Raw genomic sequence first — 21,439 nt, 5'->3', positions numbered from 1 at the left:
CTGCACCTGGCTCTGTGACCACCCCCAGAAAGTTTTGGAAACTTTTCCTCTTAACTCACATTTTCCTTTAAAAAAATTCTTTGTGTTTTTGCATCCAAATCAAAAAGAAAGCAAGCTGTGGGGTGGGTCTTTTGCATCAGAGCTGCTGGCACTGGAGGGTTAGGGAGCAGGGTCGCTCACCCACCAGTTCAGCACAGAGGCTGGGGGGGCTCTGCAGGCCCTGGGAACAGAGCCACAGTTCCGTTCTCTTGCTTGGGAGAGGCTCGGCCAGCAGGGGGATGGCCCCCCACATAGGGGGAGGGGACCATTGTGGGGGACAGGGGCTGTTCCCCAGAGGTGAGCTCCCGCTCGGGGGCCCGCAGCGTTGGTGGCTGCAGCGGCAAAGCCACAGGGAAGCTGGCCATGTAGAAGACTCGGCCTAGGCGCTTGGCCACCTGTGGAGAGACGGGCCTGGGTGGGGGACTTCTGGACCCGTGGCTCGCAGCCACCAAGAGCCTCAGTGCAGCCAGGCCCTTGTGAGACTACAGCTCCCCCTCCCCCACAGGCACTCACCTGGGCCCGGATCTTGAGAGCAGGCCCTAGCTTCAGCCCCATGGTGGTCAGGAGGTGCTCCTCGGTCAGCAGGGGCAGGGTCTCCCCGTCAATCCCCTGTTCTCTGAATACCTGGGGTGGGGGGGATGTCAGGGCCTGAGTGCTGGGACCAGTTCCTGCCCACCCTGTTGGGTCCCTCCAGGCCCCCAAGGGCCAAGTGCCTGGGGTTGCCTCATGGCTCTCCGGAGAGAAGCTGCTGGTGTAGTTTGCTGGGGAAACTTGCAAACGAAAGGAAGGTCTTCCCGTTGGGAATATGCCTGTGCTGGACGCAGAAGCACGGACAAGGGGTGGGGGGTGGGGAGCCCATGCAACAGCACCCCTACCCTCCCCACACGAGGCTTCCGAGGAGGGGAGCTTTGGGGTGGGGAATGAGGACAGAGAAGGTGTGTGGCCCCTCCCGCCCTCACCGGTGCGTACTCTCCACAGCCAGCCAGGCCCCCCACAAAGCTGCAGACATCGTCCACTGTCCACTTGCTGAGGTCCTCGGGGGCTGTGGCCTCCTCCCCATCCATGAAGAGTCCCCCCATGGTGCCTGGGTTGGGGGGTGGTATTACTAGGACGATGGCCAGCTCTCTTCTCCCACTCAGGTCTATTGAGCTTGGCCCAAATTGTTCAGAGATGTCAGATTGATGACTAACAGGGACTTTTCCCCCCTTCCCCATGGACGCCCTCTGTAAGACCCAGGTGCTGGTGGGGACTAACTTTCTTCCACCCCATGGAGGGATCTAAGGCCTGGAGGGGGGGTGCCCACCTGTGTGGAAGTAGGGGCTGACGGCATAGGGTAAGCCCAGGGGCAGGGGAGGGGGCAGCATGGACCCTGAGAGAAGCCCCTTCCCCTCAGGGCTGGCCCCTCCAGTTGAGGCTTGGCCCCCAGCAGCCGCCATCTCAGGGTCCTCTCCTTCTGAATCCTTCGGGGGCTCGTCCTCAGAGCCATCTTGTGCCCAGAGCCCAGCCCCGGTGGTCTCCTTGGACTCACTGGAGTGGGCTGAGGCCGGGCTGGGGCCCCCCTTCCGAGGGGCGCGGCGGACAGGCTCCCGGGGAGGGGTGGGCGGGCCGGGGCCCGGGGGCCCCTGGGGGGGCAGGGCCAGCAGCGGCGCGGAGCTGTGTCTCAGCACCAGCATGGCCCCGCGCCGCTGCAGCTCCTCCGCGCCCTCGGACGGGCGCAGGGCGGCTTCGGGTGCCAGCAGCTGCGGCCGGGGCGCGCTCTCCAGCTCCTTCTGACGCAGCAGCTCTGCGGACATCTCCAGCCTGGACCAGGGGGAGCGGACAGTCGTGTGAGTCATGCAGCTCGGCAGCTCCGCCTTCGCCTCACCGGTCGCCCCCGCACTTACCGGGCCAGGTTCTGCTTCCGCAGGAGCTCCTGCTGCCGGGCGAGCATCTCCGCCTGGGCAGGGGGCAGGAACCCGTAACCTGGTGGGAGGGGGACAGACCACGAGGCCAGGTGGCCGAGTGGTCTAGGGCCGCCCAAGCCCACCTGGTCCGCCCTTGGCTTCAGCAGGGCGGGGGTGGGGGCGCGCTCGAGGACACGGGGCTCCCACTCCGACGGCCTCGTGGCAGGTTCCCTCACCGGCCCCTTAGGACACAAAGAGCTGGCACACCCCGCCCACTCCTCACCTGGGGTCTGGCAAAGGGCCGAGGGCACCCCCAGAAAGGGGGGCCTGAGGTGGGGGCCCAGGGTGATGTGCGGGGCATTCTGGGGCGACAGCAAGGGGGGCGGCTGCGACAGCTCCCTGTGGACGACAGGGCGGTAAGCAGTGCGCGCCGCAGGCCCCGGCCTGGTCCCCGCGAGCCCCCTCCGTTCCCGGAACTGCCCCGCGCCCCCGCCCCCGCCGCCTCCGCCTCTACTAATTGCCGGCCCCGCGGGCGGTCGATGCGGCTGCTCGTTACGACTCCGGGTCGTGCGCCGCCCCCGCCCCCGGCTGGCGGCGCCAATTAATCTCCGCGGCGGCGCGGAGGCGCTGACCCGGCGGGCGGCGGCGACTGCAGCGGTAATTACCGCGCGGGGCGCGCCGGGTCCCCGCCTCCCCGCCTGCGGTGGACCCTGTGCGGCTGGGGGGTGGGGGGCGCAATTAGCTGCAAATAGCGCTGGGGGGAGGAGGGGGGCAGCGTTGTTGGGGGGCGTACCCTGGCGCCCGACAGGAGACCGGGGGGAGCTGCCCGACCCATTACGCTCCGTAACTCGCTCCCTCCTTGGCCTCCGCAGGTGGACCAGCCGGGCGCCCGCGCGCGCGGTTGGGGTGTGTGTGTGTTCCCTGTCCCAGCTCTCCGACTTAAGGGTTTCCAGACCTCGCCCTGCTCCCCTCTAATGCCCCCCTCCGCACCACGCTCTCCAGGAACTCCCCCAGTCTGTCGCCAGCCTCTCACCTGCCTGTTGGGGGAGCAAAGCCCTCAGCGGTCTCTGGGGCACCTGGATTCCGTGAGGCCCACGGCTGCTCCACAGAAAGGGCAGTCACCCTTAACACCCTGCCCAGAGGGGCAGTCACCCCCCCACATTCTCCTCCAGGAATGTTCTGGGCCTCTGACCAGCTCAGTGGGTGTCAGGACCTTTCTGCAGGCCATGAACCCCGTGTCAGCCCCATACCTGGCGCCCTCTAGCCCCGATGGGGAAGAGAACGCACGACTGAAGGCAGGTGACAAGGTAGTGGGGGCAGGCCGTGGACGTGACCTGCAGAAACCAGGTGCGAGGTTTCCGAAAGACCCGCCCCAGTTTTGTGTCCAAGAAACTAGCAAAGAGAAGATGGGGGCCTCTCTGATGTGGGCACCCCAGTACCTCTCTGAGAAGGAAGGGGTGCCCGCTGGCACGGTGCCTTCTCGGTGCTGAGCCAGGCCCTGCTTTCGACGCTGACCTGCCGTGGGTGAGGGCAGGTGGACTTCCAGGCCACTGGGGCTCCTCACAGCTGCCGCGCCCACCTCCTGCCGGACTCTGAGGAGATCTGGGAGTTGGGGAGGGGGTCCATGGTGACCCAGAGGCCAGGCTACCCCAGGTCTCTGACAACCCAATCCTGTCGCGCGAAGGACACCGAGGAGACCAGAAGCCACTGAGAGCACACCCTTACAGTGCCCTTGCCGGTTGGTCATGGGAGCAGAAAGATGAACCGAAGGCCACGGGACTGGGGACCCAAACCCTTACAGTGCGACTAGCTTTGTGTGGTGCGGGGGATGGGGGTTGGGACGCACCCGCCTGTACCGGGGGTGGCAGGTAAGCCTTGAGAGGGATTTGGGGATTTCCATAACCAGAGTGCAGTGGGAGGGAGGGAAAGGCTCCGACGGCAGGGGTTCCGCGGCACCTGCATGTCCATACGGACAGGAGCTCCGAGGTTAGGCCAGCAAGGCTGCAGGAGCCTTGAGGGGCGGGGTTGTGCAGAGACGCAAGACTGGGGCGCAGGCTCGCCCCCTAGGGAAGGGGTTTCCAACCTATACTGACAGTGCCCCGCCACCCCCCTTCTGGGTCACACGCAGTGCACGCTCCAGGCGCCTAGCACTCTGCTCCCCACCCGGGTCCCCCGTGCAGCTCAGGGCCGGGCCTCCGAGTCCCCCCTCCCGCAGCCCCCCCCCCCCCCCCCCCGTCCGTGCAGGCTCCGCCGACACCGCCGCCGCCTGTTTATAAATTAATTACCCGAAAAGCGGAGGTGGGTCCTGCCCGGGCCGGGTGCCAGCCCGCAGAGCCCAGCCGGCGCGGCCGCCTGCATCGATCCCAGCGGGGCCCCTCGCCCCCGCGCCCGCCCGGCGGCCTCGGTTATTTACAGTCGGCTCCGCGGGCGGGGGCGGCGGCGCAGGGCCGTGATTGACAGCCCGGCTCCCGGCGCTGCTCCCCGGTGGCCGGCGCCCCCTCCCCCGCGCAGGCCAGCCGAGCGGGCCCCAGGCAGGGCAGGGAAAGCAATTAAAAAGGAAGATTTTTAAATTATTAACATTTGGTGAATTATTCAGGCTCTCGGTGCCTGACTGCCCTGGGGGACAGTGCCTTGTGTAAGGAGAAGAAATCCTGCCCCCTTTCCCAGCACTTCTCACCCACCTCCAGCCAGAAAAGCCAAGTTGGGGGCAGCACCCTGGGCTGGGGTCTGCAGGCTAGGGTGCAGCTGGTCAGCTGGTGGGTGGTGAGGTGTGTCGGTGAGAGGCAGGAAGGACAGAGCGAGCACAGGGTGGGGAGCTGGGGGGGGGCAGGGACTGCACCCCCACCCCCGGGGCTCTGCTGAGCACCAGCCAGCCACGTCCTGCTGGCCACAGCCTAGCCTTCTGGATGTTCTAGCCCGACTGCCTCCCTCTTCCTGGCGCCTTCCACACAGAGGCCCGGGCTGTCCCCAGGCGAGGTGTCCCGCACACTCTCACGCACTGCCCCGAGGGCCCCTACAGTCGGAAGGGCTGCAGCACACCGGCCGGGGCGCGAGGAGGAGCTGTGAGCACTGGAGAGGGGGCAGGCCTGGCTCGTTCCCCACCTTCTACTCTCACGGGGGCTCATCCCAGACTCAGTCTCCTCATCTGTGGATGTGGGTGACTGTGCTGGCATGTCACACGGAGGGCTGGCCCTGCTGCAGAGTCTGTGGGAGATGGCGGGGTGGGCTGCAGGGGTATGCAGGTGGGGGGTCCCCCAGATCTTCTCAAACAAGTGGGTGCTGGGCAGAGGGGGGGGGAATCTCCCCTCAGTGCTCACCCACAAGGCTAATGGCAGATCCGCATCCAGACCCGGTCTCGGCGTCAGCAGCCCCAGACCCCAGGGCCTCTTGCCAGGCTGAGCAGAGGCCTCCAGGGATGGCCGGAGCCCAGCACGCACGGGCAGACACGGTAAGGGATGGTGCTGTAGGGTGGGGGCACGTACCGTGGCTGGGGAGGCCCAGGTGGTAGAGACGCTGGGAGTCCTCAAGTGTGCCGGCTCCACTCAGGGCCGACATAAGCCTGCGGTAGTGGTCCTCAGGGGCCATGCTGGGCCCTGGTTCTGGCAGCAACAGAGTCTCTGTTGGGGAGAAGGTGAGGGCTTGAGGGGTTCTCCAGGTGTTGCTGCACAAAAGGCAAGACCTCCCCTCTTAGAACCTGCTGCTGGGCCAATTCCGCCCTGCACGGGGTCTGAGTCACCCCTCTCTCCTCCGTGGCCTGTCCGCCCCCCCCACCCCCGCCTCCAAGCTGAGCTCCCACCTTGGGGTGACTTGCTCCGCGCCTTCTTCTCCAATGGGCAGTCGCTGCTGCTGTGGGGGGAGCGGCCCAGCCTCTTGCCCGACAGGTCACCTGTTGGGGAGGGTAGAGTGAGTCCTTTCACGCATCTCCAGGCTTGGAGAGGATGGAAGGCTGGGCGGTCCAGGGGCCAAGAGGGACCCAGTCCAGGTCTCAGTCCCAGCCAGCCCCAGCTCAGCCCAGTATCTAACCCCTCATGGCCCAGGTGCCCTTGGATCCCAGACAACTCAAAACCTTTTGCAGTCCAGGGTCCCAGGCCTTCAGCCAAAGGACATGTTGCCAGGGTTTGGAGAGGTCAAGGGACGGTTCTGATCCTGGATTTTGGGGTATGTATGTATGTGATCAAGGATCTGTGGCAGTAGAGTCAGGCGGCAACTCAGGAGTCCACAGGCACCCTGTTGCCCCTGCCCAGCCAGACTGGTCTCCTGTGCAAACTCTCAGGCCCTCCTGATCATTCTGCCAAAGAGGAGCCGAAGGTTTGGTTTAGCCTGGAAGTCACCTTCCCTCCCAGAGGTGAGGACCCCAGCCTCTGTCCACTCAGGGAGGTTGCTAGGCAGGCCCCCGAGATTAGGCACACCTGCCACACCCACTCCTGGGCACCTCCACCTTGGTCACACGCCTCCCCGCCTTGACAGGCCCGAGCCGGCACTCTGGTCTTGCCTGTCGCACACCTGCCCGCCTGCCTGCTGGGCTGTGAGCAGTGAGGGCACAAGAACACTCTCATCTTGTATACAGCCGGGCCACAGTAGTTGGGGGGGGCAACTCTCCCATGTCCTCCCTCCAAATTATATTCATCTGTCTCCCCAAATCAGCCCCTCTCCAGCCCAGCCCCCGATCCCTCCTTCCTGAGCTCAAGGCCTGGGATGGGGTGTCTGATGGACAGCCCAGCAGATGTCCTGGTCTCCGGGGTCCACCACAGTGCTGGCCTCCGGGCTTGAGCCCGTGGTCTCGCCCCCTCTCCAACCTGAGGAGGCTGCCGGGGTGGGGGTGGGTGAGGGCTACCCCCGCTGTGAACCAGGCTTGCCGGGACACCTCAGCAAGGCAGGCTTCCCAGAGCCTAATTCCCAGAGCCTAATTCCTTTCTCTTATTCCCTTAATCTGTCATTTTTATCAGGCCGGGGAAGTGCGGCAGCAGCGAGAGGCCAATCAATCCCCACTTTACAGCTGACAGAATGGTGCTAATAACTTATCGATCTCGGCCACCTCGGCAGCCCAAGCCCAGGCCTTGCCCCGAGAGGGATGAGGACCTTCCTGCTTGGCGGAAGGGCTCCTACCTCAGTGACCTGGCAGGACAGGGAGCCACGCACCCAGCAGAAGGGCCCCTTGAGGAAGCCACAGCTGGCCCCCAACAGCTTGGGGGCATCGGGGCCCAGCTGGTAGGAGAGCCACACCATCCCACTGGTGGGGGGGTTCTGGAGGGGGATTGGGGCTGGGTCCACACCCGCTGCCCAGGCCCCTTCCTGCACACCCCCGATCCAGCACTCTGACTTCCCGGAGTCCCATTCCCTTCCTCCACAGTGGGAACTCCCCCTTGCCTTGCTGCGGGGCAGGGGTGGACGGTGGGGGGTGGGCCCCTCTCTGATGGGAGAGGAGGGAGAAGGAGGACCCCCCCGTGAGACCCAGCCCCGTGGCCGCAGTGAGGTGCTGCCAGGGTAATCTGGGGCTTCCCTAGTCCTTGATAAGGGTCACACTCACTCACAGACACAGACGCACAGTCCTAAGACGCCAGCATGGACCCAGGGGGAGCCCCTCACAGTCCTGCATGGCCCTTCCTGTCCAGGGTCCGTTCCTGTGGGAACAGGGACTGACAGGTGGCTCCTGGGGAAGCAAGAGGAGGGGACAGCAGGCAAATGTCCCCACCAAGGGCTGACAGGAACAAGTGGAAGCCAGTGGGAGACGACAGCCCCAAGGAGACACGGTACACACGTGACAGTTCACGCACAGCGCCCGTGACCCCTGGCGTGCCTGCGCGCCTGCCCTGCACTGCGGCATAAAGGAGAGGGGAACACGCAGACAGAGAGTGCCCTGGGTGCCTGGGCCACACCACGGCCCCGAGCACACAGCCCCGGCAGGGAGCAGGGCACACGTGCCTGCTTGCACGCCTGCACACTCGTGCCCGTGTACTGCGAGGTCTCCCTGTGTGCGGGCAGCAGGGGGAGGGCCTGCTGGCTCAGAATGTCTCAATCACTGTGGGGCTCCCGTGGCTCCAGCCGATCGATGGGGCAATTAGATTTTATCAGCTGCCTGCTCCGCCGCCTCGAAGGCCTCCAACGAGGCTCCAGAAGCAGCCCCCTCACATCCACCCCACAAAGGCCTTCCCAGACACAGGTGTGCCTGGGGGCACTAATGGGGATGACCATCTCCTGCCCAGCTTTTCTGAGAGCCACTGCTGGAGACTTTCCTGCCCTGGGGCTGCAGGGCTGCAGGGGCCCCTGCCTGCTGCTCTGACAGTCCGCGCGCAGCCATGCCCCATTCTCTGCAGCACAGCTGCACCGCCAAGTCTTCTCCCGCTTGCTGCTCTGGGGAGGGCTTGGGTCCCCCAGCTGCCCTCTCGTCCCAAGCTCCTACTGCCCCCAGGAGCCGTCCTTCCGAGATGACCCTCTGAGATGACCCCGGGAGCTCCTGGGCCAGCACTCTCCTGCCCCCCCCCCCGCAGAGGTCCAGGTGGCGGCCCCCCATCTCTTGGGCCATGATGGTCCCCTTTCCTCTAGGAGCCCGAGCTCTGTGGGGCTGGCGGGTGCTCTCCTGCACACAGCCTGTCCCTGCCTTCAACGGAGCCATTCAAGAGCTGCATTTCCGAGCCTGTGGGAGTGTCCTGTTCCCACAGGAACGGACCCTGGACAGGAAGGGCCATGCAGGACGGTGAGGGGCTCCCCCTGGGTCCATGCTGGCGTCTTAGGACTGTGCGTCTGTGTCTGTGAGTGAGTGTGGCCCTTATGAAGGACTAGGGAAGCCCCAGCTTACCCTGTCCCTGCTTCTGCTCCTGCAGGAAAGGGGTGGCAGTGGCCTTGACCCCTTCAAGCCCACCCCAGAAGTAGCCACGGTGGGACCACTGCCTTGGCCTCCTGTCTGCCTGGCTGGCCTGGATTAGCACAATTACCATCCCATGGAGCCCCAGGGGACAGCCGTCCTCCCTGGCTGTTGGCCAAGGCTGCTGGGGGTGGCGGCATCCGGAGCTGCTGAGCAGAGACGCCGGAGGACGGCAGGGCAGGCTGTCCTTGGGCTCAGCCACAGCGGCCCAGGCAGCCGTGGCCTCTGCCCCCCGCTCCTCACCTGTGGCCCCCAGGCCTAGCTCCACACCAGCTCTTTGGAATTCACAGCGGCTCTGGTGCTCGGGCATAACGAGGTGGCGGCTGCGATGGACGCTGGATAGGAGGGCGGGCAGGTCGCTGTCCTGGCTGCGGGGGAGCAAGACAGCGAAGGTGAGACCCCAGGAGGCTGCAGGCCCAGCCGCGGGCCCGACACGTGCCTGACTGAGCTCAAGCACGTGCCCGTGCAGGGCCAGAGGACAGTCTGGAAGTGTGCACCCCTGTGGTCTGCGGCAGCGCACACGCAGGCGTCCCCACCACAGGTGCTGAGGGGAACAGGCAGTGGGTGTGACCGAGGCAGGTCTCACCCAGGACCAGGACCTGTCAGGTGTCTGCAGGGCACGGGGCCCTCCGCTCAGGCCCCGCCGCAACTCCCAGGGAGGGTGTGTGCCGGGGCCAGCAGCCCAGCTCCGTCTCGCCACGCTTGCCCCACAGCGACCGTGGCCGTCACCCGACGAGGGGGTGTCTGCTCATGAGGAGCCGTGACGGGAGAGGATGCCACTGTCACACGTGCCTCTGGCATTTCCTCCCGGGCCAGCCGCTTCATCAAGGAAGTCGCACGCGCTCCTTCAAGGAAGGCCGGCAACCACCCACAGACCCTCTCTTCCAACGCGGAAACCGAGGTTCCGACCACAGCCCTGCAGCCAGTGAGATGTGAGCAACACGCAGGGACACACGCACCCTCAGGCAAGGGCCACGAGAGCGTGCGGCCACACGTGCACGCCGACACGCAGCCCTGGTGTGCTCCGGGCTCTCCCTCCCCCGGAGGCTCCCAGCTAAGAGCCTCAGCCACCGGGCTCGTGTGGGCCTGGAACAAACGTGCGCTTAACTCCTTGGTTCTGCTCAAGCGGCTCGAGCTTACGCCAGGGTCCCAGAGAAAGGGCAGAGCAAGCAAATGTCAGTGGGACCGTGGGCGACCAGCCCCTACTCCGTCTGCTCCTGAGGCTCTTGGCATAGAGAAGGGACCCCTGCCTCAGAACAGAGGCAGCCTGGAGCGGCAGAAGTCAAGACGGAGGAGAGGAGGGGCAGGGATGGCCCTGGCACTGCCCCCGCCCCCACCCCCTTGCTCCCTGGCCCACCTGTGTCAGGGCAGCCTTCCCGATGGGCCGCTGCAAGGGGGCCTCCACGGAATGACCTGGGAACCGACCCTAAACCGCATTAAATAGCCCCCAGCCCCCCTGGCCTGGGTGGCTGCAGCTAATCCAGGCTGGCCCCTAAGCAGATCAGTTTCAGCCCCAAAGACTCCGGGGCTGGGCTCCAGAGCTTCTGGGAGACCCAGAGGCGGGTCCTCTCCCCGCCCCCACCCCTGTCCCAGGGGAGGAGGCGCCCCCCATGCAAGGAGGGCAGGTCGGGTGGGAGTAAGTACTTTATGGGATTAATGGCGGCAACTCTCATCCCTTATCATCCTCATCAGAGCGAGGTTGTTGAGAAGTGCTGTCCTCAGCACTAGGGAGGGGTGGGCGGTGGCTGGACGCTGCTCCGAGACCTCCTGTGAGAGGATCCAATTCTGGTGTCCCCGGGACTCCCACAGGGAGTGGACCAACTCCCCGAGACAGGAGGTGAGGAGGGGTCCCATCCGTTGGTTCCCCATGAACCCCTCGTCCAGCGCCCACACAGCGCCCGGACGGCACCCCTCCCTCGCCGCCCCCACCCGGCCATCAGCTCTGTCACTCACCGGCCAGCCAGGCACTTGGGTGGTGCCGTGGCAACATGGAGGTGAGGCCTGGTGGGAATCAGGACACCGCCACTCACCACACCCCTGCTCTCTGCCTTGGGGGTTTGCCCCACGGGCCCCAAGACAGCCTGGCCTGCCTCTGGAACACACGTTCTGGCCACTCAGTGAACAAACGATCAGGTTTTAGATAAAGAAACACCAGGCGGAAAACACACAAACTCGGCCTTGGGTGTCCCAAGTCTGGGCTCCTGCGGCCATAGAAACACTGTCTGCCCTGGCTGTGCACGAGGGCCCAAGCCCACAGGCTCTGCGGCAGCGGGTGATGGGGAGAGCCTGCGTGACCGAAGCGGCTGCGTGCCGGAGGCTGGGCGCCAGAAGGTTGAGGGAGAAGGGTCTGGCCCCTCCGGCCCCTCTCCCCCAGAGGGGCGTCCTGGCCTCCTGCAGGCTCCCTCAGCTGACCGTCCTACTGTTCAGTGCCTGCCCATGTCCCAGCCGGCGCAGGGGCCTCAGGAGGGCAGGGGCCAGGTCTCCTGCCAGCTGCTGGGGGTGCTCCGGCGCTGAAGCAGGAGCTCCGGGCGGGCCACTGGGCCAGTGGATGGAACTCATGGACAGATGGAGGGACAGACAGACGAAGACTGACAGATGGTGGGAGAGGGACGAACGGAGTGAAACGTGATGACAGCTGGACAGACGGCACTACTGAGTGGACGGACGCAGGGGCAGACAGGATGGGCATAGCAGCGAGAGAAGTGGACAGGGCCTCGAGAACAGACGGCCGACGAGAGAGGAAGGACAGACGGAGAGGCCAAGCTGCCGGCTGCAGCCCTCCTTGGCCCAACGTTGAGGGACCCCCTCCGCAGCGGGGGAGAAAACAGGCTGGAAGACCCGCCCCAACTACAGTCTCCTCTCGGGTAAACGCCAGAAAAGCATCCCAGCCATCCCCAGGCCTGTGCGGACTGAAGGGGCCCCGCGCCCTCGGACTTGGCTCCGTCCCGGGGCACCTCCGTCTGGGCTCCTGGGACCTTCTATCACCTTTCAAGGCCGGGGGGTGCTCAGGAGGCGGGAAGGGTCACGTAGGACTGGAGGGGCCTCCTGGGGTTCGCTAGAAGCTTCACCGACATATTCACCCAGTGGCTGCCCAAGCAAAACGCTCATAAAATGCCGTCCATGTTCATCACGGGTCATGAAAATGCTCAGTTGCGCCGGCAACTTCAAAGAGAGGTGGAAGTAAGTTGAAAGATGTGTTCGTTGTACTTTGGCTGTTCTCAGAGACGTATATAATAATACGTACGGCGCAGAGCCAGGCTGGGGGTGTGGAGGACAAGCTCCCACCTTGGGGGCTGGCCCCTCAGTTTTGGCTGAGGAAACTGGGCCTGTGCTGGGTGCCCGCTGCCTCCTTGGTTGGGCCCTTCCTCTGCCCTCCCTGTGGTTAAGACCTGACCCCATAGACCAGGAGCCACAGCCTGGGCTCTACCCACAGACTGACCATCTTTGGCTCGTTTGGAATCTAGAACTTGGGTCTCCCCAATGCCCCCCCAACCTCCTCTTCACGTCCCCTCATTTTTATCTCCTTGGTTCTGTAGTCCCCTGCCCTCCATCGTGCTGCCACAGCCTGAACCACGGCCGCCTGGGGCAAACCTCCAACCTCCCGGGCAGGGCCTCCAGAAGGACCCCATGGAAACACACACTCTGTCACCCCTCTGCTCAAGAACTTCGGTCGGCCCCTCACTGCCTGGAGCACCCCGTCCCATAGGCTCGGCTCCCAAAGTCCTCTAGCAATTGATGGGGCCAGACCTGCCACCCCCACCCCCCCACATTCCCTTCCCTTGCTCTAACACATCTTCGCAGACAAATTCTGTCCCTACTGAATGTCTCTGCACTAGGAGACTCCATGCACACATCACCATTCTCGTCTCCTGGTGGGTCTTTGCGAGGGTGGGAGGGGGAGGTCATGGCGTCCTCTTTGGGCAGACCGACTCAAATGGCCAGTCCCGTGCAGGCAGGTGGTGCCCAGAACCCGCACTTTCACTGCTGTCAGGGCCTGGGCACCAACAGACAGACACAGCACAGAGTATGGAGGGGAGGAGGGACGGTGGCTGGAGAGATTGAGAAGCAGGCTCAAGGGAGCAACAAGGCGCCGTCCAGCCCACGCACAGTGTGTGGGGATCAGCCCGGCCCGGGCCCGGACCCTACCTGCAGGACGTCTCTCGGAAGGAGATGTTCACGTCCCAGTGGGTGTGGACTCTGCAAGGAAAGAAACAGAGGGTCAGACTGGCCTCCAGGGTCTGGTACCCGAATAGCAGGGCTTGTGGATGGCATAGCCCTCATCTGCCCCAGAGCACCGGCCCCCAGGGAACTGGGCTGGCTTGGATCTGTCTCTGCTGCCCTCCTGTACCAGCTCCACCAGCCGGTGGCTGCCGCCAGGGCAGAACCATGGGGCAGGAGCCGACACCTGGTCTCAGCAGACAAAGGAATCCGGAGGATAGACTGGAGGCCGCCACAGCTCTCCTTCTTGGGGCAGCGAACCCAGAAGAGTGGCCACACTGGGCTCTGGGTGAGGGCCACAGCCTCTCCCGCCCATCAGCCACCAACTGAACCAAATTCCGTGTGTTTGGAGCAGCTCCACCAGGCTGGAACGGTCAGGGAGCAAGGCCCAGGGCTGCTACCGGCAGCTGTGGTCCAGGGGCCGTCCCAGTGGGCGTGGCTTCCTGGGTCCCAGCTGCTGCCGGTGGGCCTCCTGCCTCACACCGTAGGTAGGAGGGTGGCCGGCCTGAGAGGTCCAGTAAGGACACAGCTCTGCCCTGGGCCTGTCCCCTCCCTCACAGCACTGTTCCCGGAAAGACCCTCAGGCTGAGGGATGGCGGCCGAAGACTGTGCGGGTGTGTCACCTCGGCAAGCGTGGGCATGAGGCCTGGGAAGCGGGGGTGTTGGGGGTTAGGGAGGGTTCTTTTAGGGCAGGAGAAATTGGAACGTGCTCAGAGACTAGGTGAGAAGAGAAAAAGGCGGAAACTCGAGGTGAGCAACATGCGCCGGCAGGACAGACAAACGAGTGGGCAGACCACGGAGGTGGTGGGATGAAGAGTGGACAGAGGGAGGTGTCTCTGCCGGGGAGGAGACCGTGGGAGCCTGGAAGGGACAGTGGAGAGCCAGGAGGGCCACCGCCTGCCAAGAAGAATGAGCACCTGAGTTTTAGGGGCTGGTCCTGGCGGGGGCTGCTCAGATCCTTTCTCTGCCTGGCTGTGGTGGTGCCTGGCCCTCCGTTCCCGGGTCTCCCCGACCCTCCTCCTGGAGCCTCTGGCCCTTCCTAGAGCCCCCTCCCTTCCCCACATGGAGCCACATCCACCCCCTCCCTCCAGGTGGGGGCAGGGTGGGTTCTCGCCAAGGCTTCCTGGCATCCAGGGTTCAGGCTCTCTCAGCTTCAGCAGATACCAAGACCTGACAAGCTAAGCTCGAGCCCTGTCCCCGGGGCAAAAGGCCCTCACCCTGGCCTGGCCTGGCCTTCAGCCGCCCAGACATGCCCAACCAGAGTCCATGGGCCCTCCCACCCTGGTCGCTAGTAAAGGTACCTTCTCCTCATGATACGGACATGTGGGGTGTCCTCCTGTTTCAAGCCCGGCCGCCGCCCACAGGCTGGGCCACTCCCATCACTGTCACCATCACTGGGTGAGAAGCTGGGGGTCAGCTCCTTCTTTAGGACCCGTGCAGTGGGGAGCGCAACTGTCCTCTTGTCCGCCAGCCGCCCCCGGTTCTGGGCACGGAGGGAAGAGAGGAAGGTTAGGCTGAGCCGGGGCCCTCAAGCTGCTGGGAGGCCTCCACCCCAGGCCCACCCCTCAGGCAGGTGCAGGCCACAGAAGCCCTCAGAGCAGCCACTCAGATCAAAGAGGCACCACAGCTGGCCCTGCCACAGGGCTTCTAGCCTGCAGGACAGGCCCAAGGGTCCATGGAGTCCCAGTGAGCAGAGAGGTGAGGCCTGGGTCTGCCCCGGCCCCCGTGCCAGCAGGGGGGCAGAGTGAGGGCTGTAGGCACTGGCCGGGCTCCTCGTGACTCTTCTGTGTCCAGATTCTGCACTCCAGCCTGGCTCCCTCCCCAGGCTATCAGCCCGAGTGTGGGGATGCCCACTTGGAGGCAGACCCCTGCTTTCCCCGGCTCCAGGGAGCCCCAAGGGGCCACGTTTGCACAACACAGTACATCGGCGTTCTGCCGCGTGTTCAGCGTGCAGCTGCCTCCGTGTGCGTGTGTCCGCTGAGCTATCCCACACAGCTCCTGCCTGAACCCTCAACAAACACCAAGTCCTTTCTCTGCTCTGCTAGTGCCATGCGGGGGCTCCAGGGGTGGTTCGAAGCCCGAGTCTGGGGCCTGATCCCGCTGGCCCCTTGCAAACTGCGGGCCTGGGGCTCACAGGTCACTTGCTGAGGAGCCCTTCCCAGCCTAGACCCTTTGTCCCATGGGCCCCGAGGGAGCCCACCTTCTGGGTCAGAAACAGCGACTCGGTTTCTTCCATGACACCCACGCCTTCCCTCCCCACGCGCATGTGGGGAGTATGTGGAGCTGATGCGTGTGCTGTGTGCTGGGGGTCAGAGCAGGAAGGCAGGCCCTGTGCACAGACACGGGGGCACTCCCTACCGAGCCTGCCCCTGCTCAGAGCACGTGCACACACCAGACAAGGTCACCACACACCGCAGCTCCCTCCAGGGTCTTTGGGCCCCGCTGCCCCAGAGGACGAGGAAGAATTATTGATTATTTTCTGGTGTACAGGAAACTTTTTCTTCTTTAATAAGGAGTTGCTGTTTCACGGAGGTGACAGGACCTTGGGACCATCTAATTCCTTCTCATCTTTTCAGTCACCTGGGGACCCATGGACACCCTCTTTTCTGTTGCCAGGACAATGACCAATGTCCCCTGGACCAATGTCCCCCTGGACCAATGTCCCCTGGACCAATGTCACCTGGATCAATGTCACCTGGACCAATGTCACCTGGACCAATGTCCCCTGGACCAATGTCCCCCTGGACCAATGTCCCCTTGGACCAATGTCACCTGGATCAATGTCACCTGGACCAATGTCACCTGGACCAATGTCACCTGGATCAATGTCCCCTGGACCAATGTCCCCCTGGACCAATGTCACCTGGACCAATGTCACCTGGACCAATGTCACCTGGATCAATGTCCCCCTGGACCAATGTCACCTGGACCAATGTCCCCTGGACCAATGTCCCCCTGGACCAATGTCACCTGGACCAATGTCCCCTGGACCAATGTCCCCCTGGACCAATGCCACCCTGGACCAATGTCACCCTAGACCTAAAGGACAGCTGTGTGGCCATTCTAGTCCTGCTCTCCAGAATAAAGAAGGGTTTTTCTTTTCAGATCGAGCCCACCCCAGCTCCAGATTTGGGCAGTGTTTCCAAGAGGGCCAGGGAGCCCTAGTCTTCTCTCTTCGCTGGGTCTGAGGACCACAATTACCCCCTCTCCAGGTCCCCCCTCCAGACTCTCCGAGCCACAGTCTCCCCCATACTTGCCCTCCGTGTTCCTCTCTGCAACACTCAGTGAGATACACCGGATGGCATTGGGGTCAGGTGGGGTGAGGTGGGGCAATGGAGCCTGAGGGTTGGCCTGGAAGATGAGATGGCCTGCTTTGTGGCCCCTTCGGAGATTCTGGCCTGGGCTCTGTGCTCTAACAGCAATAGAGAGAGTGGGCAAAGCTGCAAGCGGAAGGGCCTGTCTGGTCCCCGCGCCCCCTCTGTGCCAGCCAGCAGGCTCCAAGGGGAATGTTTTTAACATTCTGCCCTGCCCGAAGTGTGCACAGCTGGGAAGTCCCACTCAGCTCTGCCCTTCTCTAGCCTGTTGTAGCCCAAGCACCAGGACCTCCTCTCCTGCCTTTCTGTTTTAATTAAGCTACCGTCTTCAGAAAGAAAAGGAAATGTATTTCCCTCTGCTTCTCATCTGTGAGGCCATGAGAAGAAGAGGAAAACCACAGCAGTGAGCCACTCAGGATGGGGCCAGACCACCTATGCTGGCCTGTGGCGGCTCTCGGAGGTGCTCCTGTGGGAGGGAAGCGGAGGAAGAGGGACCAGGATGGGCAGCCCTGACCCTGATCAAGGACAGGGAGCATACTTTCCTCCCACGCACACCCAGAACCTCAACCCCTCATCCCCGCGCAGCAGCACATAGATTTGAAAGCACAGGCTCCCCAGAATGCAAGGGTGGGCACAGGAAAGCCACATTGCCCGGCTGTGACCCCTGCATCATAGGCACACCTCTACTGTGCCCCCGAGGTGTCTGTGACCATGAGGAGTGTATGTACCTCTGGGCCTGGCTGTGGGTAGATGGAGGAAGACAATCTCTATGTGGCAAACGTGGGGCCGTAAAGTCAGGAGGGACTGTGGAGCTCCTTCCTAAGCGAGGGGTACCGGGATCCGGTTCAGGAGAGGCAGGCCCAGGTCTGAGGCATCCCTCATACAGGGCAGGGACCGGGGACCCCCAGACCACAGGCAGTCCAAGCCTGCGGCCTCATCCCTGCCTGAACTTTCCACCCCTCCCCAGGCCAAGCAACGTCCTGGGGAAGTCGATCCTGGGCTCAGGCCACCTGAACCAACACTCCTCTGAAAGACCTCTGGAGGGGGTGGGTTGAGACAGGCTGGGCCCCTCCAGTCTGAACAGAAACCCCAGGCTACCCTTGAGGGTGCCCAGAAGACTCTTCTCCAGTACCAGCTGTTCAAAAAGGTGGGTTAAGTGGAGAGGGAGATTGGCGTTTTGCCCCAGGCAGGTACCATGCTAGGGTGGGAGGTGGGCTGCCTGTGTGTACACACTCCGGTGACAAGTCCACGGCATGGTGTGTGGGGTGGGTACACCCTGAGGCATGGCTGTAGCGCCCTTGCGTGTCTGATCTGGTGTCTGTCTTCACAGCTGTGTCTGGGGCTTCCCAGTCTGCCCAGGCTACGCACCTCCAGGGTCCACGAGGAAACCAAAGCGTCCCTTCGTCCTTCCTACTTCCAGTCCCAAGTAAAGAAGCTCAAGTGGGTGTCTTGGGTTCTTTCTCACCCCTTTCTGTGTGAGGGTGCTGCCGATGGCGTCAGGGAGAGCAGCACAATGCCAGCCACCCCCAGGAGCCGGGGCCCTAACTGGCTCTCCCCTAGCCGCTCAAAGTACTTCAGGGGCAGGCCCGGAACCCCAATCTCTGCTGCTCCCCTAGGCCAAAGAGGGGGCCGATATACATCTACACTGGGTTCGGGGTCCTGGATCAGCCTCCTTCTCCAGTTCTTGCCACCAAAGGCCCACACTGCTCAGATTCTGCCCCCATCTGGGCTATACCCTCACTCAGACTCTCCTGGGTATCCAGGGCTGTGCCCAGCAGGGTTCTAGCTCTTGGCGTCCCAGATGGTAACCCATGTTAACCACATCCAAGCTGTGACCACCCCAGAATGCACACCCAGGCCTGCCAACCGTGCCACATCCCAGGACAAGTGTTACCTTAGGATCAGCCCCTCTCCCAAGCCGGGCCAGCTGACCCAGTGACAACACCCCTCCCCACAAAGACCTGTGACAGGGTAAGGTCCCTAGGCTACACTTGGATGGCACTGTCCAGGGAGGAGACCTTTACAGCCTAGACTGTCCCCAGGACATCAGGAGAAGCAGCTCCAAGGCTCCCAAGAGAGGCTCCAAGATAGGCAGCCATGAGACCCCGCATCCAGGGTTCCCACCCAAAGCAAAGTCTCCCTATTTGCCCTTGGGGGCTCACTCCTGCACACCCGCAGGGCTGAGGTTAGGGCTCTGGATCGTAGAAAACAGGCACAAGCTCCACAGGGGAGAAGGAAGACCCTCAAAGCCCCAGCTTTTCTCCCACATCTCACCACCGGGGAGGATATTCGGCAGCCCGGACAATCGCAGATTGGAGGGTGAACTTGCAGAATCCCTTTGGACATAAGCGTCTTCAGACTTTTTCCTGGGAAGAGAGCCAAGGCAGGACCGATGAGAGAGCAGCGCTGGGGCCAGGGGAAGCCGGCGCACGCGGGCGCAATTTCGGGGCACAGTAAGCTGCAAGGCCGGTTCCCCTTCCTGGCACGTGTACGAACATCCAACTTCCGAACCCGCTACCTGGCCCTGCCGCCCACCCTACCCTCGCGGACGCCGCGGGGATCTGCAGAGCCCAGAAACTCAAAATCCGGGCAAGCGCCCTCCCCTGACCCAGGGCGGCATCCTTCCCGCCCCCCGCGTCCCTCCTCCCGCGCTCTGCCCTCTCCAAGCCGGTCTGGGGGAACTGGGAACCCGGCCGGGGAAGGTCGAGCCTGCGCGCAGGTGAGCGGCGCCGCGGGGTCCTGAGCTGCCTGAGCCCGCAGCGGGAAGAGGGCGGCCACAGCAGAGCCGCGAACCCAAAAGCCCAGCGCGACTGGGTCCCTAACTTTCTAACGACCCCCATCGCCACCCCCGCCCCTGACGCTCCCTGAGTTTTCCCCGCTTGCCTGCTCGGGCGCCCGCACATCGCGCCTCGGAGCCAGACTCCTGAATCTCCTCCAAGCAGGCTGCTCGCAGCCCAGCCGCGCTCCAGCTCCGCGCGCGCCCCCGCCCCGACGCGCGCCCCCGACGCCCCCACCTGCCGGCGACACCCCCACACCTTCCCCTTCCGTCCAGCAGCTCGCACCCGCACCCCGGCCACCTGCGTGCTCCTCTACTCCGGCTAGAACCTGGTGGCTCCCCGACCCCGGAGGGAAGTTGAGTCCCGCCCAGCCGGCCTCCCGCAGGCTCCCGAGTTCCCGTCAACTTCCCCTGGGCGGCAAAGCTCAGGAATCCCGCAAAGACCTTCCGAGTGGGAGGAGGGGCCGGCTCGGGGGCCGCGGGGAGCCCAGAGCACCGCGGCTGCAGCTGGGGTAACGGCGGAGGCCGAGGGCGCTCTGGTCAGGTCCACCAAGGCGACCGCGCTGGGGGCGGGGGTGGGGGGCGGGGAGGGGGGGGGAGTGTCCCTGCGGCAGCCCCAGAGTCGCAGCGCCCTCTCTGGGCGGAGATGGTCTCCCCGGTGGCAGAACGAGGGGGTCCGGACCCAAGGATCCTTGGGGAGCCGAGGGGAGGGACCGTAGCGGCCTGCGCCCCCCCGCCCCCTGGGCGCCCGCCCCGCGGCCGCACCTTTGTGGCGGATGCTGCGCTTCCAGTCCTTGGCCGTCTCCCGGCCGCTGACGAACTGGAACTCGTTGGGTGTGAGCCACTCCCCGCGGTGGCGGATGGACGGACCCTTGCTGCCTTGGCAGAGTTTGCGCACGTAGAGCAGCGCGCGGTTGGCGCCGCACTCCACCTCGATGCACGGCTCGCCGTTGTCCAGAAGCGGCTGGAAATCCGGCGCTGCGGCCGCGGCGGACGAGAAGCGCTCGAGGGCCAGAGGGTCCCGGGGCAGGTGAAGGTGCGCGGCGGCCTCGTGCAGGCTCAGGTAGGCGCGCGGGGAGCGGAGCGGGGGAGCCAACAGCGCCTCGTAGCCGGCGGTCGCGGCGGGGAGCGAGGCGGCCGGGGGCAGGGCGGCCGCCGCCGGCAGCGGTGTCAGGTAGCCTGGGAGCGGCGGCAGCGGCAGTGCGGCCAGGGTCGGATGGAAGGTGGCCAGGGCCAGGGCCAGGTCTTCGCGGCCTGGGAGCTCCTTCTTGACCGCCGGCATGGCGGGCCGGTGGCCCCGTAGCCCGGCTCTCCGCCGCCGGCGCAACTTGTTCGGGCCCGGGCCGGAGTTGGGTCTCGGGGGCTGGGGGCCCAGGGGCCTCCCGGCCGCGCGCCCGCCGCACCCGCTACTGCGCCCCGGCACCTGCAGCCGCGCCGCCTGCCGGGCCACCTCCGACCGCTTCTCGGCCGGCCGGCGGGGCCTTGGCCGCCCGAGACATGGTGCTGCCGGAGCTGCTATCGATCCGCTATCGACCTGCTTCAGATCCCGGGCGCCAGGGCTCCACAGGGCGCCGGGCCACCTGCGCCCGCGCCCCCTGCGCCCGCGCCCCCTGGGGCGACCCCGCGCGCGGCTCGCTGGTCCACCGGCGGGGCCCACCCGGACAGTGGAGTCCAGAAGTCTCCGGCCCTGAGCCCCGCCCCGTCCGGGGGGTCCCAGGCCCCCGCCCCGCCGGCCCGCGGCTCCGCCGCTCCGGCCGCGCACCCGTGTCCACTGGCGCGCGCCCGCCCGGCAGGGACTTGGGAGACTCCCGCCGCCGCCGCCGCCTCCGCCGCCGCCGCCGCCACAACTTGGCCCATTTAAACGGCCCCGGCGCGGCGGGCGGGCGGGCGCGGGCTCCAGCAGGGGGTGCGTGACGGCCGACTGGGCGCCCACGGCTGGCGGCGGGGGCAGCGGGACAGGGCTGCACCCCTGCCCTGTTTCCGAGCGGGCGAGGGTGTGGGATGGGGCGTCTGGGAGCGAGGAGCTGCGCGCACCCGCCGCGCCATGGTCGAGGGAGTCGCTGGGCGCCGCGGGAGGCCCGGACTACACGTGGGGAGGGGGCGGAGGCCAGGCGGAGGAGGGCTCCGGGACTAGGGGCGGCCCGGGGGCCCGGCTCTGGGAGGGAGGGTTTTCACAGCGGCGGGGGGCGGGGGGTGGCGTGGGCTGCAGTGCGGGGCGTGGGGGGTCCGTGCATCTGCAGGGTTGGCACGTGTGTGTCGGAGGCTTCGGGTTCTGCGACTAACAACGAGTCTGTCGGTTACGCTGTACTTGACGGGGCTCATGGCAGGACGACTTTCCCTCACCGTT

The 21,439-nt window shown here is 65.0% G+C and overlaps 1 protein-coding gene and 1 long non-coding RNA gene across 4 annotated transcripts; one reads left to right on the top strand and one right to left on the bottom strand.

The window, feature by feature from the left end:
- Window positions 1–42: 42 nt before the first annotated feature.
- Window positions 43–20,844, bottom strand: SAMD11 (sterile alpha motif domain containing 11). Of its 3 annotated transcripts, none has more exons than XM_082750380.1 (14): window positions 19,858–20,844; window positions 18,591–18,682; window positions 14,304–14,485; window positions 12,931–12,981; window positions 9,028–9,152; window positions 5,719–5,808; window positions 5,405–5,539; window positions 3,362–3,524; window positions 2,206–2,321; window positions 1,923–2,001; window positions 1,343–1,839; window positions 999–1,123; window positions 553–663; window positions 43–434 (listed from the first exon to the last, which is right to left on the bottom strand). In XM_082750380.1, the coding sequence occupies exons 1-14, from the start codon at window positions 20,372–20,374 to the stop codon at window positions 189–191; spliced, it is 2,529 nt and encodes an 842-aa protein (XP_082606506.1). In that variant the 5' UTR covers window positions 20,375–20,844; the 3' UTR covers window positions 43–188. The 3 variants fall into 3 exon arrangements, with proteins under 3 accessions (XP_082606506.1, XP_082606507.1, XP_082606508.1); XM_082750381.1 differs by having other exon boundaries at window positions 1,568–1,839; window positions 19,858–20,842; XM_082750382.1 differs by lacking the exon at window positions 19,858–20,844 and adding an exon at window positions 19,200–19,218.
- LOC309857661 lies at window positions 4,826–9,072 on the top strand. The gene is made up of 4 exons (XR_014307839.1): window positions 4,826–5,370; window positions 6,869–7,130; window positions 8,744–8,920; window positions 8,953–9,072. It is a non-coding gene; the product is annotated as an uncharacterized lncRNA (long non-coding RNA).
- Window positions 20,845–21,439: the final 595 nt, after the last annotated feature.

The sequence above is a fragment of the Mustela nivalis genome (assembly GCF_964662115.1).
Source record: "Mustela nivalis genome assembly, contig: HAP1_SCAFFOLD_1032, whole genome shotgun sequence".
Lineage (NCBI taxonomy): Eukaryota > Metazoa > Chordata > Mammalia > Carnivora > Mustelidae > Mustela > Mustela nivalis.
Note: the sequence above shows the minus strand (reverse complement) of the source record. Positions and strands in the feature narration are given on the sequence as shown.